General features: G+C 41.0%; 1 protein-coding gene across 2 annotated transcripts; it reads right to left on the bottom strand.

Annotated features, from left to right (window-relative positions):
- Positions 1–728: 728 nt before the first annotated feature.
- LOC124014451 (cerebellin-1-like) lies at positions 729–6453 on the bottom strand. Of its 2 annotated transcripts, none has more exons than XM_046329438.1 (4): positions 6297–6453; positions 4719–5482; positions 4400–4519; positions 729–1258 (listed from the first exon to the last, which is right to left on the bottom strand). In XM_046329438.1, exons 2-4 carry the CDS (start codon positions 5034–5036, stop codon positions 1061–1063), a joined length of 636 nt encoding a protein of 211 aa, XP_046185394.1. In that variant the 5' UTR covers positions 5037–5482; positions 6297–6453; the 3' UTR covers positions 729–1060. The 2 variants fall into 2 exon arrangements, with proteins under 2 accessions (XP_046185394.1, XP_046185396.1); XM_046329440.1 differs by having other exon boundaries at positions 4719–5410; positions 6297–6449.
- Between the last annotated feature and the right edge of the window lie 10171 nt (positions 6454–16624).

Genomic DNA, 16624 nt, shown 5'->3' with positions numbered 1-16624 from the left:
ACCTGGTCAGGAACTACAGGAAACGTATGATCTCTGGAATTGCAAACAAAGGTTTCTGTACCAAATATTAAGTTCTGCTTTTCTGATGTATCAAATAATTATGCCATGCAATAAAATGCAAATGAATTACTTAAAAATCATACAATGTGATTTTCACAAATCGGCAGTGTATCAAATACTTGTTCTCCCCACTGTACATATAGTACCAACAGTAACATAGGGAAGTGTATCTGTATATATTAAGCTTGATAGTAACACAATTCCATAATCACTCACTCACTCCTATATGTGCTAACACATGCCTCTGCTACACCCTCCTATGTGGTAACACACATACACACACACGTCTATGAAGAATGAGCAAAGCACTCCTATGTGCTTATAACATTCCTCCGCTGTGTATTCGAGCAGTGAAACAAATTGGTTGTGACAGTGTACGGTGTGAACCCCACAGGTTCCTGGCAACACACACCCACACACACACAGCCCTCGCCAAAACTCCCATCTGTCACCGGATCCACCAGGACGAGCCGCATGAGCCCTTACCCAGAATCCTCCTCTCGGGGCGTTGAAGGTGGCTGCGCTATTTACAGGACTAACAGATGCACCGCTGGGAGAAAATGAAAGTTTCCCCTAATCACTGATTCAGGGTCAGATTTTCTTTCTAATGGAGAAAAGGAGGAGCAATTGTTTCAGCCAGTGATAGTCACCTTGAAGAAAATCCCGTATTTACTGTATGACCAAACCTTTTTATTAGCACGTACAATTATTTGCATGCAGACAACAAAAGCCAACACATATTACATGAATACTCAAGCATAAACTGTACACACTACAGTATCATTTAAATAATGGAGCAGTGTATTTAAAAGTGCATTCAAAAATCGTAGCATTCAGGATTTTCAGATACAAAGCGAGTTGTAAACTCATTGTAGCTCTCATACATACACACTCCTCCTCCTAACCCTAGCTGTGTCCTTACTTGATGTCTACCCTGTGTCACCTTGCTTGCCTTTCCCCTGACCCTCTCTCTTTTTCTCACCCTCCAATCGTCCCCTCTCTACAAAGGAAACACCAGAAACCCAGAGAAGGTGGAGTATTTCCATCCCCCCATCAGGTTCCCTCTCTCCAGTTTGAGATAAGCCTTGTCTCCTCTCTCCATGGTAACCAACCCAGCATTGGTGGCTGCTTCCCTGGTCACGTCCTGGTCCCCAGCGAATGCTGAAATCACCGGGTGTCCGTTCAATACCAGACTCACCTGAGAGAGAGGGATAGAGGCATAGGGGGTGGGAGGGAGGGGGAGAGAGAGAGTAAAGCGTTGTTCACATTGGCAGTTTGAAGTGACTCATATCCTATTATTTTACATTTGAATCTTTTTCCTGCGGTCTGAAGAGCCAAAACGCACATGGAATCAGATATTTAAAGCCACATTTCAAACCACCTTCGTAGGTGTCCGATACAAATCTGATTCCTGGCCATGTGACAAATCTGATTTATTTGCCCTCAAGTGTTTTTTTAAACTCTTATTTGGCATATTTTCTTGCTTGTTAGCTACTCTGTTGACAGTTTGACAAGAACATGTCGTAGCTAACTAGCTTGTTAATTATTTACAAACAAATTAGTGCTAGAAAGCTAGAAAGCTAAACAGCTACCTAGCTAGAAAGCTAAACAGCTACCTAGCTAACTAGTTGACTGCTGTGGCTTGCCAAAAAGTACTTGTAAAATGAATCATCTTATCCAGTGAGGCTTTAAAAGTGCTCTTACACTATGATTTTGAACATTCAAAGCAACTGGGAAACTTCCATGGCAGGCATTGTTGTCACCTTAGCTTGCTACATTGGCCTCCCGAGTGGCACAGCAGTCTAAGGCACTGCATTGCAGTGCTAGAGGCGTCACTACAGACCCGGGTTTGATCCTGGGCTGTATCATAACCGGCCATGATCGGGAGTCCCATAGGGCGGCGCACAATTGGCCCAGCATCGCCCGGGTTCGGGGAGGGTTTGGCTGGTGGGGGTTTAAAAGTAGGCCATCATTGTAAATAAGAATTTGTTCTTAACTAACTTGCCTAGTTAAATAAAGGTTAAATAAAAAATACAATAAAAATAACTTCTGAGTTATAGGAAGCACGATCACCATCCGCAATCAGCCTAAAACACTGCACACACACTCCTTGTTACTAGCATAGCCATGTCAGCATATTACTGCTGTCTGAACACACACACATCCAATTTGGTCACTTGTAACTTGCTGTTTGGACAGTCAGTATTTCAAAACAGATTTGTAAAACATAACTGATTTGAGCATTAAGGCCTGCAGTGTGAATAAGGCTTTATGTCCTGGTCACCAGTGAAAGCAGTGATCCCAAATCGCTTTGTCCATAAGGGAGGGAGAGAGAGAGAGAGATAGGAAGGAAGAAGTGGCAGTCGGTGTCGTTTAAGATTAGGGATGATGATTTTTTTTAATGAGCATGGCCTTATTTGTATTACAGCATATTGGATGACCGTCATTCATATTCCATTCACCCAGCTCAATGTAAGATTGGTAGGTTTAGGCTACTACATGATACTCACATATTTTCCTATAGCTATCACGAGGTTGCTACAAAGTAGCCTACGAACGCACAGTATTTCTCACCCATCTACCTATATTGAAAATGAAAACTTGTTTTTAGACGTGTTTGCAAATTTATAGAAATTGTAATTCATAAATATTCGCACCCCTGAGTCAATACTCTGTGGAATCACCTTTGGAAGCGATTACAGCTGTGTGTCTATGAGCTTTACACACCAGGATTATGCAACATTTGGATGTTGATCAATGCCGTACAACCATTTTCAGGTCTTTTCATAGTTTTTCAAATCGGCCACTAAGGAACATTTACTGTCATCTTGGATTATTGCACCACTGAAAGGTGATTTCATCTCCCAGTGTCTGGTGAAAAACAGACTGAACCAGGTTTTCATCTAGGATTTTGCCTGTGCTTAACTCCATTCTGTTTCTTATCCTGAAAAACTCCCCACCCCTTAACAATGACAAGCATACCTATAGCAAGATGCAGCCACCACCATGCTTGAAAATATGTTGAGTGGTACTCAGTAATGTGTTGTATTGGATTTGCCCCAAACATACTAATCTTTTTGTAGTATTGCTTTAGTGCCTAGTTGCAAACACAATGCATGTTTTGGAATAATGACACATTCAATACGGCATTGCACATTGCATCCAGCGGATATAGGGTGTAATCATTATTCTAAACAATTGCAAACAATAGTTTCAGGTAGGTTTATCCCTGTTTTGCTCCATTTGCTTCCATTTTAGAATTTTTCTTTTTTTAACATAATCGGCAGAATGAATACGCCCCTGATCACCCGCACGCACCGATCACTTTTATAGCACCCACATACAAACAGCATCATCACTTTGCTCATTGTATAATTATTTCTTGCATCTATGCACTCTCCTCCTCTCATCTTTTCCCTTCGCTAGTGGACTTCTGTGCACCACACAACAGCTGTCTGTGGCCAGGCAAAAATAACTTTCATAGCATAACCGCTAACTTCTGCACACAGCCTACATCGTTGTCAATGTCACCATATTAGCTAACATCATAGTCAACATAGCTACTAGAACTAACGTGCAGGTAAACCCAACAAATCTGTGGCAATAGATGAACAAAACCGAAAGCTTACCTTGACTTGGAAAAGTTCCAGTGTTGGATAGCCTTAGCCAGCTCCCTAACATAAATAGCATTCCTCTATCTTTGAGCCAGGTGTTTGAGTAGGCTAAATTAACTAGCTGTATTAGCTAGCTAAGTAAGTGAACGTGCTGCTTCTCCTTAATTTTTCATTAATCTGTTCAAAACTGTTCAAATATTGTCTTTCTCTCTCTTTGAGTCAACTACTTACCACATTTTATGCACTGCATCACTAGTTAGCTGTAGCTTATGCTTTCAGTACTAGATTAATTCTCTGACCCTTTGATTGAGTGGACAATGTCAGTTTATGCTACAAGAGCTCTCAACCATCATAATTACTGTGTATGTCTAAGAAAGGAGGTAAAAACTGAAAACCATGAGCCTCCTAGGTTTTGTATTGAAGCTAATGTACCCAGAGGAGGACAGAAAATAGCTGTCCTCTGGCTACACCATGGTGCTTCCCCAGAGAGTGCTGTTGAGGCTACAGTAGACCTTCATTATAAAACAGTGTGTTTTAATCAATAATTTGGTGACGTGAATATATTTATTTTTATTATCTAACTTTTGAATGTTATACTATTTTTATTTTTATTTTTATGAAAGTACTCCCCTTCCTCCTCTGATGAACATCCACTGGAAGGGAGAGAGAGAAAATATACATCAATTTGCGGTAATATTATTTGTGTTTTCGTGTGTAACCCCTACCTGTATTGTCTGTCGATTGTATACTTTGACCACATGGAAGCAGAAACTGAAGACTCCTTTTCTGGGAGCCACAAAGATGCTGCGTGCTGGGTCAAAATGGCTGCCCACATTCACCAGGATCTGAGAAAGAGACGGAGAGAGAGGTGGGGGAGAGAGAGAGGGATAGAGGTGGAGGTCCGAGAGGGAGAAAGAGAGGGGGGGGAGACGGAGAGGGAGAGAAACAAGTTGATAAAAGTTGACAAAAGTTGACTTTTTTATCATGTAAAAGTTGATCACAGTTATTCAGTCTATTGGATGGTCATGGTATGGTCTCACTAACCTGGTCAAAGTAGATGGTCATGGTACGGTTGCTCATCTCAGAGGGTTCGTGGTTAGTGTTCCGGACAGCAGAGAACGCCACTCGACCGGCCCCTGACCGCACCGACATCCCCAGCGCGTTACCCGACGGTTCCGACGAGGGGGTGGAGTCACAAACCACCAGACACTTCCCCTCCAACACGATTGGCTCAGTGTCATTCTGAGCTCTGGCCCCCAGGGGACCCCATTGGAGGATTAAAATAAGTCCAAGGAAAAGGGCGTAGTTAAGTGTTATTATGAGGTGGGGCAAAGATGAACAAGGAAGAGGAAGGCGGTGCATATTGTCTCAAATGGTTGTAAGGTCTTGGGTGTTCTTTGGATGTTGGTTTTTCAATTTTGACACAGTTGGAAATGTCAGTTTCCCACACAGTTTCAGAAGAAAGAAACAATCTTTTGTGAATACTAGACAAATTTCAGTAAACCAATGTCTGTCTCTTCAGTCTTGTCTAAACCACACGGTAATCAGCTAGACCACAGTTTAAATCCTTCGGGGAATCTTCAGTTGGCTCTGAAAGGTTGAATCCCAGATGGTCAATTGATCCAAACCCACTGAATCTGAATGGTGGATGGTGTATGCCCGATCACTTGAAACCCACCTTTGGGCCACGACCCAAACCTCCTGCAGGTACGGCCAAGTTTGTCCAGGTTCCCGACCTGTTTTAGAAGATTTGTAATACAAGTCTCAGTGGAGTTGGTCAGGTGGTTTTTCACAGGCCAACCTTGACTCTGCCAAAGATAAAGATTCAGAACAGAAATTGATTCACTGAGGAAGACAGTCTAAAGTCTTAGAATCATAGTTTCCAGCATTAAAATATATAGACAAACTCTTGAAGCAGGCCTAAAGTGAATGTAGTGCTCAAATGTAAACGATTTTTGGGTGGTGTAGATGGAGAAGGAATTGAGGGATGAGAAGGAAAGGAGGAGGAGGTAGAATAAGGGATAGTTTAATGGATTGGCTTAAAGAGAGAGGGGGAGGGAGGGGGCTGAGGCTATAGAAGCCAGCTGGACACAGGAGGAGGGCAGGAGAGGGGGAGGAGAGGGAGGAGGAGAGGCCTGCATCATCACTTCTGAGCTACCATCTGTAGGACACACTCTCCTCACATTCCTTTACACACACACATGCATGCACACACACACATAGACGCACGCATGCGTAATCGCCCATGTATTTGCAATTCAATATATTTATCCATATACAAAAATGCACATAGGAACTGTACATTTCCCCATTGTTCCCCATAGTCTAAATTCCTTTCAGCTCATTGGATGGTGAAGGACACACAGTTCAAAATGAGCAGTTTTACATAAGACGTCTATATTTGCCCCATGTGGAAAATGTTCTCTTTATTGACAAAGATTATTACAGAAAACATAAACGATAGAGTAGTAAAGTGACAGAAATAATGTCATGACAACAATATTGAACCATTTTCAAAGAAACATCTCACATTACCATGGAAAATGTTTGTTTTTGTGTATAGCAGGAAAAATAATAATAAATAATTACAACAGTGAAAAAACCCGAAATATTAAATCTTACCTTTTACGATGAGTATATTTCCTGTATCGATGTGGAAGTTACTCTGTCCCAAGAGGCAGATTCCCCTTTCTCTGTCTCTTTTCTCTCTCTTTTCACCGACTCCCTCTCCCTCTCTCTCTCCCTTTCCTTTTCTCTCACTCACACTTTCTCTCCCCCTCCCCACCTCTCTCTCACACACTCACTCACCCACTCTCACACCTCTCCCCCCTCTCTTCCCTTTCTCTCCTTCCTCGATCTCATCCCACCCTCTCTCCTTCCAACTCTCTCTCTTTTCCTCTCTCCCTATCTCCTCCCCTCTCTCTCTCTCTGTCAGGGAACCCCTGTGTTCAAACAGACGTTTCATCATATCACAACCATCATAAATCGTCTGTTTTCTCTCCCCCACAAACGCCTACCTGTTCCACACTCCTCCCTCTTCTCTCCATCATCTCAGATCCTCTTTCCATTCTCTATCCTTTCCCACTCCCTTTAATGCCATTGAGCTACTGATAAAAGGTGATTTCTGCTTACACTTGTTGCGCATTTAGACACTTAGATTTTGAAAAATGTTAGAATTGAATATAGACTTCTCACAGTAGAATAAGAATATCTATATCAGTCATTTGACCTTACGTGCTTACACGTTACTTTTTATCCGTCCATCAGTAGAGTTAGTTATTTCTATTTCTGGCCAGAATTGAGAGACGATCTCCAGTCAGACAACAGTCTCAGAACAACATGATGTGATCGAACGGATGATTGACGGCTCCTCACAGCTATAGACAGGACCACGGGTGAGACTATAGACCTAACAACTGTATAAGCCCTTTCCACCAAACAGGGTTGTGTTCTTTCCTCCACCATGGAGACGGGCTAAAGTACTGATACAGGGTCTCGGTGAAGACACACCAACTATAACTATAAATATGGGCCTTATTTTCCACATTATAAAAGGAGACCAATCCCTCCTCATAATCCAGAAACACCCCCACCTTCTTGGGCTTGTCTCTCAGGTGGCCCGGCACAGGCGTAAACCAGGTGGCCTGGCACAGGGATGGATGGCCCGGCACAGGTGTAAACCATGGAAACAGTGCCAAGTAAACTTAACCAAAGCATGGATTACTGTCATACCCTGTCTAAGAAAACCATTATGTCATTTTGTAATTTTGGGGAACGATCCATTTAAGTTCAGTTCATTTCAATTCAATTTATTAACATAATTTTATTTATCCTATCTAGGGAAATTTAGAAAGGCAAAGTCAGTTTACAAAATAACATGTTATATCAATGTATCAGTATTGAGATAAAAGAGACACTGACCTGTATGAAGTGTTGTTGGTCCTCAGTGTGAGAGCTGCTCCAGCTGTGCTTTTGTTTTTTACCTCAGTGATTTCCTGCTCCAGCTCTTTGATTAGCCCCACAGCCCACCTCTCTGCTGCTTTCTGCTTCTCCTCAATCACCTTGATGAGCTCAGCCTGGCTTCTCTCAAGCCTGGCTTATCTTCTTTTCAGCACAAGACCAAAGAAAATAGAAAATAATGCAATATTAAAGACAAGGGTTTTGAACAAGTGTTCTTGCTGAAGTCTTGCTTATTCGTCAAACCACGTTAAATTAATACAACTGCAGAGGACTCAGAGTTGAGCCCTGGGGTACCCCATATAGATGAAAACAATAACAGTCAGGATGCTTATCATAAGAACTCACTCTACTGAGCTTACGGTACTGTATATTTAATAAATATGATTTATCAAACCAGATTGAATTAATACAACTTTAATGGACCCAGAGTTGAGCCCTTGGGTACTCCATAACATTCAGGATGCTTATCATGAGAACTCACTCTGTTGATCTCCACTGAGTGTTTGATCTCATCCATCTTACTCAGTCTGTCCTGAACCATCCTCAGCAAATCTCCTTCAGTCTTTTTCATAAGTCTCTGAAGACAACCCGGAAACTGTAGGCCTACCTTCAAACTCACTGCCTCTTTGCTTGACATCATGGGAAAATGAAAAGAAATCAGCCAAAATAATTGTAGGCCTCCACAAATACATCCTTGGGAGCAATTTCCAAACACCTGAAGGTACCATGTTCATCTGTACAAACAATACTACGCAAGTATAAACACAATGGGACCACGCAGCCGTCATACTGCTCAGGAAGGAGACGCATTCTGTCTCCTAGAGATGAACGTACTTTGGTGCGAAAAGTGCAAATCAATCCCAGAACAACAGCAAAGGACCTTGTGAAGATGCTGGAGGAAACAGATACAAAAGTATCTATATTCACAGTAAAACAAGTCCGATATTGACATAACCTGAAAGGCCGCTAAGCAAGGAAGAAGCCACTAGTCCAAAACCACAAAAAAAGCCAGACAAGGGTTTGCAACTACACATGGGGACAAAGACTTTTTGGAGAAATATCCTCTGCTCTGATGAATAGAACTGTTTGGCCATAATGAACATCATTATGTTTGAAGTAGAAAGGGGGAGGCTTGTAAGCCGAATAACACCATCCCAACCAGGAAGCATGGGGGTGGCAGCATCATGTTGTGGGGGTGCTTTACTGCAGAAGGGACTGGTGCACTTCACAAAATAGATTGCATCATGAGGTTGGAAAATTACGTGAATATATTGAAGAAACATCTCAAGTCATCAGTCAGGAAGTTAAAGCTTGGATGCAAATGGGTCTTCCAAATGTACAATGACCCCAAACGTACTTCCAAAGTTGTGGCAAAATTACTTAAGGACAACAATGTCAAGGTGTTGGAGTGGCCATCACAAAGCCCTGACCTCAATCCTATAGAACATTAGTGGGCAGAACTGAAAATGCGTGTGCGAGCAAGGAGGCCTACAAACCTGACTCAGTTACATCAGCTTTGTCAGGAGGAATGGGCCAAAATTCACCCAACTTATTGTGGAAAGCTTGTGGAAGGCTACCCGAAACGTTTGATCCAAGTTAAACAATTTAAAGGCAATGCTTCCAAATTGTAATTGAGTCTATGTAAACTTCTGACCCACTGGGAATGTGATGAAAGAAATAAAAGCTGAAATAAATCATTCTCTCTACTATTATTCTGGCATTTCACATTCTTCAAATAAAGTGGTGATCCTAACTGACCTAAGACAGGACATTTTTACGAGGATTAAATGTCAGGAATTGTGAAAATTGAGTTTAAATGTACTTGGCCAAGGTATATGTAAACTTCCAACTTCGACTGTATAAACACAATACATGCCATTTATCACCTTCAGCGATCCCTTACAGTGCTCTGTGAAGTCCTTTAAAGCACAGTTGATGCATAACTCGAGTCGGCGGCGGAAGCACTCCTTACAGAGGGGGCACTCAAAGCGGTCGCTGGTGTCCCAGTAGCCTTTGACACAGGCCAGGCAGAAGTTGTGGCAACCGGGTATAGAGAAAGGGTTAGTGAAGATGTCTAGGCAGATACAGCACTGGAACTTGTTACAGGAATCAGGGATCGAAAGAAGAACCTTCACTCTGTTACATCACCTTTTATGTGTGTTTTGCACATGTGCAATTATGTTAAAGAAACCTGAACCTGTTTCTTTGTTTGCATGAGATTTACAACTAGACTACTTTACAACTAGCTGAAGCATTAAAGGGTAGGTAGTATAAACGTAACCACATGTAACATATGCATTTGCATTAGCATACACATCAAAGTACCTATGCAAAGTTATACCTTATTTGAGTTGAGTTATTACATAAAATTGATCAGAATTCCGATGTTGAAAAATATTTTTCTGGGGTGTGATGTCATATGGAGGACCAGGCGAGAGCCTATTCCCTATCATGTAAACTCCAACAGAAATAACTTAAAATGTACAACTTTAAATTAAACCAAATTGTTGGCACTCATCACTACTGGTTTGAATGATATTTTCTGCCAATTTACAAGCAAACACTTTATGAATGTATTGTTACAAATCAACTTGCAATGTTGCTAGCCAACTAGCCTGCTAACAGTAGCCCTACTATTCTGCTAACGTTCAGCATAACCAGCCAGCTAATGTTACGTTAGCAATGAATGAGTCAGCCAGTTGCTATAAACACCTAGCTTACAGCTACATAAAAGTGTTCGCCAGCTAACATGAGCTATTTGGCCAACTAGCTATTAGCCTAACCAGACTAGCCAACCACCACGGTTATGCTTGGCAAGCTAGAGCCCAACAGCTAGAACACAACTAACACACCACAACACAACTAAAATATAAATAGAGGAGAGACAAACAGACTAATGCTTGGGGCCCCATCTGATGGTAAAACTTTTAAAAGAGTGCAGACTGAGTTAGCTGGCAAAGTGAGTGCAGACTGAGTTAGCTGCCAAAGTGAGGGGGAGGTGGGCACTTCACCGGGCCGAAATCCCCAAAAATAGATTCCAGATATCAGTCAGCTAGCATGCTAGCACTAAGCCAAGATGGTAAAAGTTACAAAACCCATAACCTACTATACAGAGAACATGTTGAAAAGTAAAAAATAAAATAAAAAGTCAATTTTTTTTAAAGACAAAAAGGCAGAACAGACAATGTACTACACAATTAGAGCAAGCAGATATGATTTTCTCTTTAGTTTTGAGCCCACAGCAAGAAAGCACCAGAGCCTGCCAAGCTAACGTTTTTCCCATTAGATAACCCAGCCACAAAGTCTGTGAATAGTTTGAGGTGTGGCTAATGTTAGCCAGCTTGAGACAGCTACCGAGCTAGCATTTCGAACTCGGTATCACAGAGTAGATCCTCCAAATGACGTTGAGAAATAGTGCATTGTGGGAAGTTTAGAAGTTATCCAGAAATAAATAAATAAATATGTATTAATCCCAAAACATAACTATGTTTGTACTTACAAGTAACTAGATCGTGACTACAACTAAGTTACTAAGTAAAAACTCATGCTTCCTACCCTTTAAATAACAACCAAATTGACCTCAAACAGGAGGCCTTAAGTTAGACAGAATGGACCTAAAGTTAAGTACAGGGATCCTAAGGCCTTGGAGTTCCATTTAATGTGTTTTGTCATCCAAAAGACAGGGAGGGGGGAGTTGAGTTACATGAATCAGGATTCAGGGTGGAGTACTATAAAATAACCTGTTGATGCCTAAGGGAGGACATAACTCTTAACTGTGTTTGTTCTGTTTATTTGAATACATGCTGTTACCCTGGATCTACTACAACACCCTTAGCAAGGGCAGCACTATCAAGTAACAACCAAATTGACCTGAGGAGAACATTTACTGAAAAGCTGCAGCTGATGATTTGAGTCACTACCAGAATGTCAAATCATTAACTGGTTAGGTAGCACACAAACTGAAACCTTAGGAAAACAAAACAGTTTTTCATTGTCACATGACTGGAAATTCCTCGTCCCTAGCTTTCTCCTACAGTGACTCAACAGTGCTTGGATCACATCCTGTGAAATTGCACAACAATTCTTCTTCTGTTCTTGTTCTTATTGTTTTACGCTACCAACAATGGAATGCTGCTGAGCTTGTGCAGGAATGATGGTGTGAGAGAGATGGTGCAACAGTGGTGTAGTGGTGCCTGGAGAAGTGCGTATACTCTGATTTTGTCAATTTGTTCAGGTTTTCTTTTTCAAAGTGTTGATTTTTGACAGTAGTTACCCTTTAATTGAAGTGTGCAGGCACTGAGCACTATTGTTTGATCAGCAGTGTTTTTGTAGAACATGAGATGTTAAGGGTGTTGAGCCAGTAACCAAAAGGTTGCTGGTTTGATTCCCCGAGCTGACTAGGTACAAAATCTGTCGATGTGCCCTTGAGCAAGGCACTTAACCCTAATTGCTCATGTAAGTCTCTTTTGATGAGAGTGTCTGCTAAATGACTAAAATGTCAACTGCATCATAACAAGCCCATATCTACGAAGAATATGTGTATATGTCTCTATTTGAGATGTGGTTTTCATAGATATTGGATTACACAAACAATGTAAGATTGACTCTATCACGTTCAAGGGGGTGATACAATTGTGCAATGGATATAATTACGTAAAAGTTGTTTTAAAGTGTTCGTCCCATGTTTCATGAGCTGAAATAAAAGATCCCAGGAATGTTCCAAAGCGTGTTTCTGTTTGTTAACATACCTGTTAGTGATAATGGTATCCTTTGGCAAGATAATCCATCCACCTGACAGGTGTGGCATATCAAGAAGCTGATTAAACAGCATGATCATTATACAAATGCTCCTTGTGCAGGGATAATAAAAAGCCACTCTAAAATGTGCAGTTTTGTCACACAACACAAAGCCACAAATGTCCCAAGTCTTGAGGGAGCATGCAATTGGTATGCTGACTGTAGGAATGTCCACAAGAGCCACCTCCAACGTTGTTTTAGATAATTTGGCAGTGCATCTAACCGGCCTCACAACCGCAGACCACAGACCAATTATCTCAACATCTGGCTTCTTCACCTGCGGGATCGTCTGCGGGGTATTTCTGTCTGTAATAAAGCCCTTTTGTGGGGAAAAACTCTGATTGGCTGGGCCTGGCTCCCAAGTGGCTGGGCCTATGCCCTCCCAGGCTCACCCATGGTTGTGCCCCTGCCCAGTCATGTGGAATCATAGATTAAGGCCTAATTAATTTTTTTCAATTCACTAATTTCCTCATATGAACTGTAACTCAACAAAGTATTTGAAATTGTTCCATGTTGCGTTAATATATATATATATTTTTTTACCTTTATTTAACTAGGCAAGTCAGTGAAGAACAAATTCTTATTTTCAATGACATCCTAGGAACAGTGGGTTAAACTGCCTGTTCAGGGGCAGAATGTCAGATTTGTACCTTGTCAGCTCGGGAATTTGAACTTGGAACCTTTCGGTTACTAGTCCAACACTCCACTAGGCTACCCTGCCGCCCTGGCTACACTATAGGCCTTCATATTTATGTTCAATATATACAGTACTAGTCAAAAGTTTGACACACCTACTCATTGAAGGGTTTTTCTTTGTTTTTACTGTTTTATACATTGTATAATAATAGTGAAGACATCAAAACTATGAAGTAACACATATGGAATCATGCAGTAACCAAAAAAGTGTTAAACATATCAAAATATATTTTATATTTAAGATTCTTTGAAGTAGCCACCCTTTGTCTTCATGACAGCTTTGCACACTCTTTGCATTCTCTCAACCAGCTTCATGAGGTAGTCACATGGAATGCATTTCAATTAACAGGAGTGCCTTGTTAAAAGCTCATTTGTGGAATTTCTTTCCTTTTTGCGTTTGAGACAATCAGTTGTGTTGTGACACGGTAGGGGTGGTATACAGAAGATAGCCCTATTTTGGAAAAGACCAAGTCCATATTATGGCAAGAACAGCTCAAATAAGAAAAGAGAAACAGCAGTCCATCATTACTTTAAGACATGAAGGTCAGTCAATGCGTAAAATGTCAAGAACTTTTCAAGTTTCTTCAAGTGCAGTCACAAAAACCATCAATCGCTATGATGAAACTGGCACTCATGAGGAACTCTACAGGAAAGGAAGACCCAGAGTTACCCCTGCTGCAGAGGATGACTTCATTAGTTACCAGCCTCATAAATCGGCAGTTAATTGCACCTCAGATTGCTGCCCCCAAAAAATACTTCACGGAGTTCAAGTAACAAACACATCTCAATATCAACTGTTCAGTGGGGAACAGGCCTTCATGGTTGAATTGCTGCAAAGAAACCACTAATAAATTAACATGTTTGGAATACAGTGTGCAGTATTTTCATGTTCGGATGAAAAGCATGCCCAGAGTTAACTGCTTGCTACTCAGGCCCAGAAGCTAATATATGCATATTATTAGTAGATTTGGATAGAAAACACTCTGAAGTTTCTAAAACTGTTTGAATGCTGTCTGTGAGTATAACAGAACTCATATGGCAGGCAAAAACCTCAGAATAATCCAACCAGGAAGTGGGAAATCTGAGGTTTGTAGTTTTTCAAGTGATTGCCTATCCAAAATACAGTGTAAATGGGTTCATATTGCACTTCCTATAAGGCGTCCACTAGATGTCAACAGTCTTTAGAATGTTGTTTCAGCTTTCTACTATGAAGGGGGAGCGAATAAGAGCTGTTTGAATCAGGGGTCCTGCAGAATGCCCTGAGCTAAGTCTCGCGTGCTCAAGCTCCGTTCCTTCTCATTTCTAAAGACAAAGGAATTGTTCGGTTGAAACATATTGAAGATCTATGATAAAAACATCCTAAAGATTGATTCTATACATCGTTTGACATGTTTCTACGAACTGTAATGGAACTTAATTGACTTTTCGTCTGGACTTATTGCTCGCGCCTTGTGAATTTCAATTGGTGAACTAAGCGCGCTAACAAAAAGGAGGTATTTGGACATAAAGATGAACTTTATTGAACAAAACTAACATTTATTGTGAAACTGGGATTCCTGGGAGTGCATTCTGATGAAGATCATCAAAGGTAAGTGAATATATGGCATGTTCGTCGTATGAAGGAGACCAAGCTTACCCAGCATGGTATGTGTACATTCTCTTTATTAAAAGAATGAACACTGAACAAACTAACAAAATAATAAATGAAACGTGAAGCTATACAATATAGTGCTGACAGGCAACTACACATAGACATACAAAAACCCCTAGACATACAAAAGCTAGAGTACCCACCCTAGTCACACCATGACTGAACCAAAATATATAGAAAAACAGAGATGTCTACGGTCGGTGCGTGACAATATATTTATAATGCTATTTCTGACTTTTACTGACTCCACAACATGGCAGGTATCTGTATGGCTTTTTTTTGTGGCTGAGCGCTGTACTCAGATTATTGCATGGTGTGCTTTTGCCATACAGCTTTTTTGAAATCTGACACAATGGTTGTATTAAGGAGAAGTATATATTTAATTCTATGCATATCACTTGTATCTTTCATCAACGTTTATGATGAGTATTTCTGTAAATCGATGTGGCTCTCTGCAAATTCACCGGATGTTTTCGAGGCATTACAACATTACTGAACATAACGCATCAATGTAAACTGAGATCTTTGGATATTAATATGAACTTTATCGAACAAAACATACATGTATTGTGTAACATGAAGTCCTTTGAGTGCCACCTGATGAAGATCATCAAAGGTTAGTGATGAACTTTATCTCTATTTCTACTTTTTGTGACTCCTCTCTTTGGCTGGAAAATGGCTGTATGTTTTCTTGTGACTAGGCGCTGACCTAACATAATCATATGGTGTGCTTTCACTGTAAAACCTTTTTGAAATCTTATGGCTAGATTAACAAGTAGTTAAGCTTTAATTTGGTGTGTTGCACTTGTGAATGTATGAAAGTAAAAAATAACAAAATTGAAGCGTGAATTTCACGATCTGCCATTTCAGCGGATGTTGTCGCTAGCGGAACCCCTAGCCATAACAGGTTTGAAACCAATAAGAAAAAGAGACTTGCTGGGGCCAAGAAACACGAGCAATGGACATCAGACCAGTGGAAGTCTGTCCTTTGGTCTGATGAGTCCAAATTAGAGACTTTTGGTTCCAACCGCTGTGTCTTTGTGAGACATAGAATAGGTGTACGGATGATCTCAGCATGTGTGTTTCCCACCGTGAAACATGGAGGAGGTGGGATAGTGTTGGAGTGCTTTGCTGGTGACACTGTCTGTGATTTATTTAGAATTCAAGGCACACTTAACCAGCATGGCTACCACAGCATTCTACAGTGATACGCCATCCCATCAGGTTTGTAATTAGCGGGACTATCATTGGTTTTTCAGCAGGACAATGACCCAAAACACACCTCCAGGCGGTGTAAGGGCTATTTGACCAAGAGGGAGAGTGATGGAGTGGTGCATCAGATGATCTGACCACAAACACCAGACCTCAACCCAATTTGGTATTTTGGTATTTTATTAGTATCCCCATTAGCTGTTGCAAAAGCAGCAGCTACTCTTCCTGGGGTCCAAATTGAGATGGTTTGGGATTAGTTAGACTGCAGAGTGAAGGAAAAGCAGCCAAGAAGTGCTCAGCATATGTGGGAACACCTTCAAGACTGTTGGAAAAGTATTCCAGGTGACTACCTCATGAAGCTGGTTGAGAGAATGCCAAGAGTGCGCAAAGCTGTCATCAAGGCAAAGGGTGGCTACTTTGAGGAATTTTGAATATAAAATGTATTTGGATTTATTTAACACTTTTTTGTTACTTAATGATTCCATATGTGTTATTTCATAGTTTTGATGTCTTCATTATTACTCTTGTTTTTTCCGAAATAGCGCTAACATCTGTATACCACCCCTACCTTGTCACAACACAACTGATTGGCTACGCATACGCATTAAGAAGGAAATAAATTCCAATATTGAAC

The sequence above is a fragment of the Oncorhynchus gorbuscha genome, linkage group LG25, assembly GCF_021184085.1.
Source record: "Oncorhynchus gorbuscha isolate QuinsamMale2020 ecotype Even-year linkage group LG25, OgorEven_v1.0, whole genome shotgun sequence".
Classification (NCBI taxonomy): Eukaryota; Metazoa; Chordata; class Actinopteri; order Salmoniformes; family Salmonidae; genus Oncorhynchus; species Oncorhynchus gorbuscha.
The sequence above is the reverse complement of the archived record's forward strand: the minus strand, read 5'-3'. Positions and strand labels throughout refer to the sequence as shown.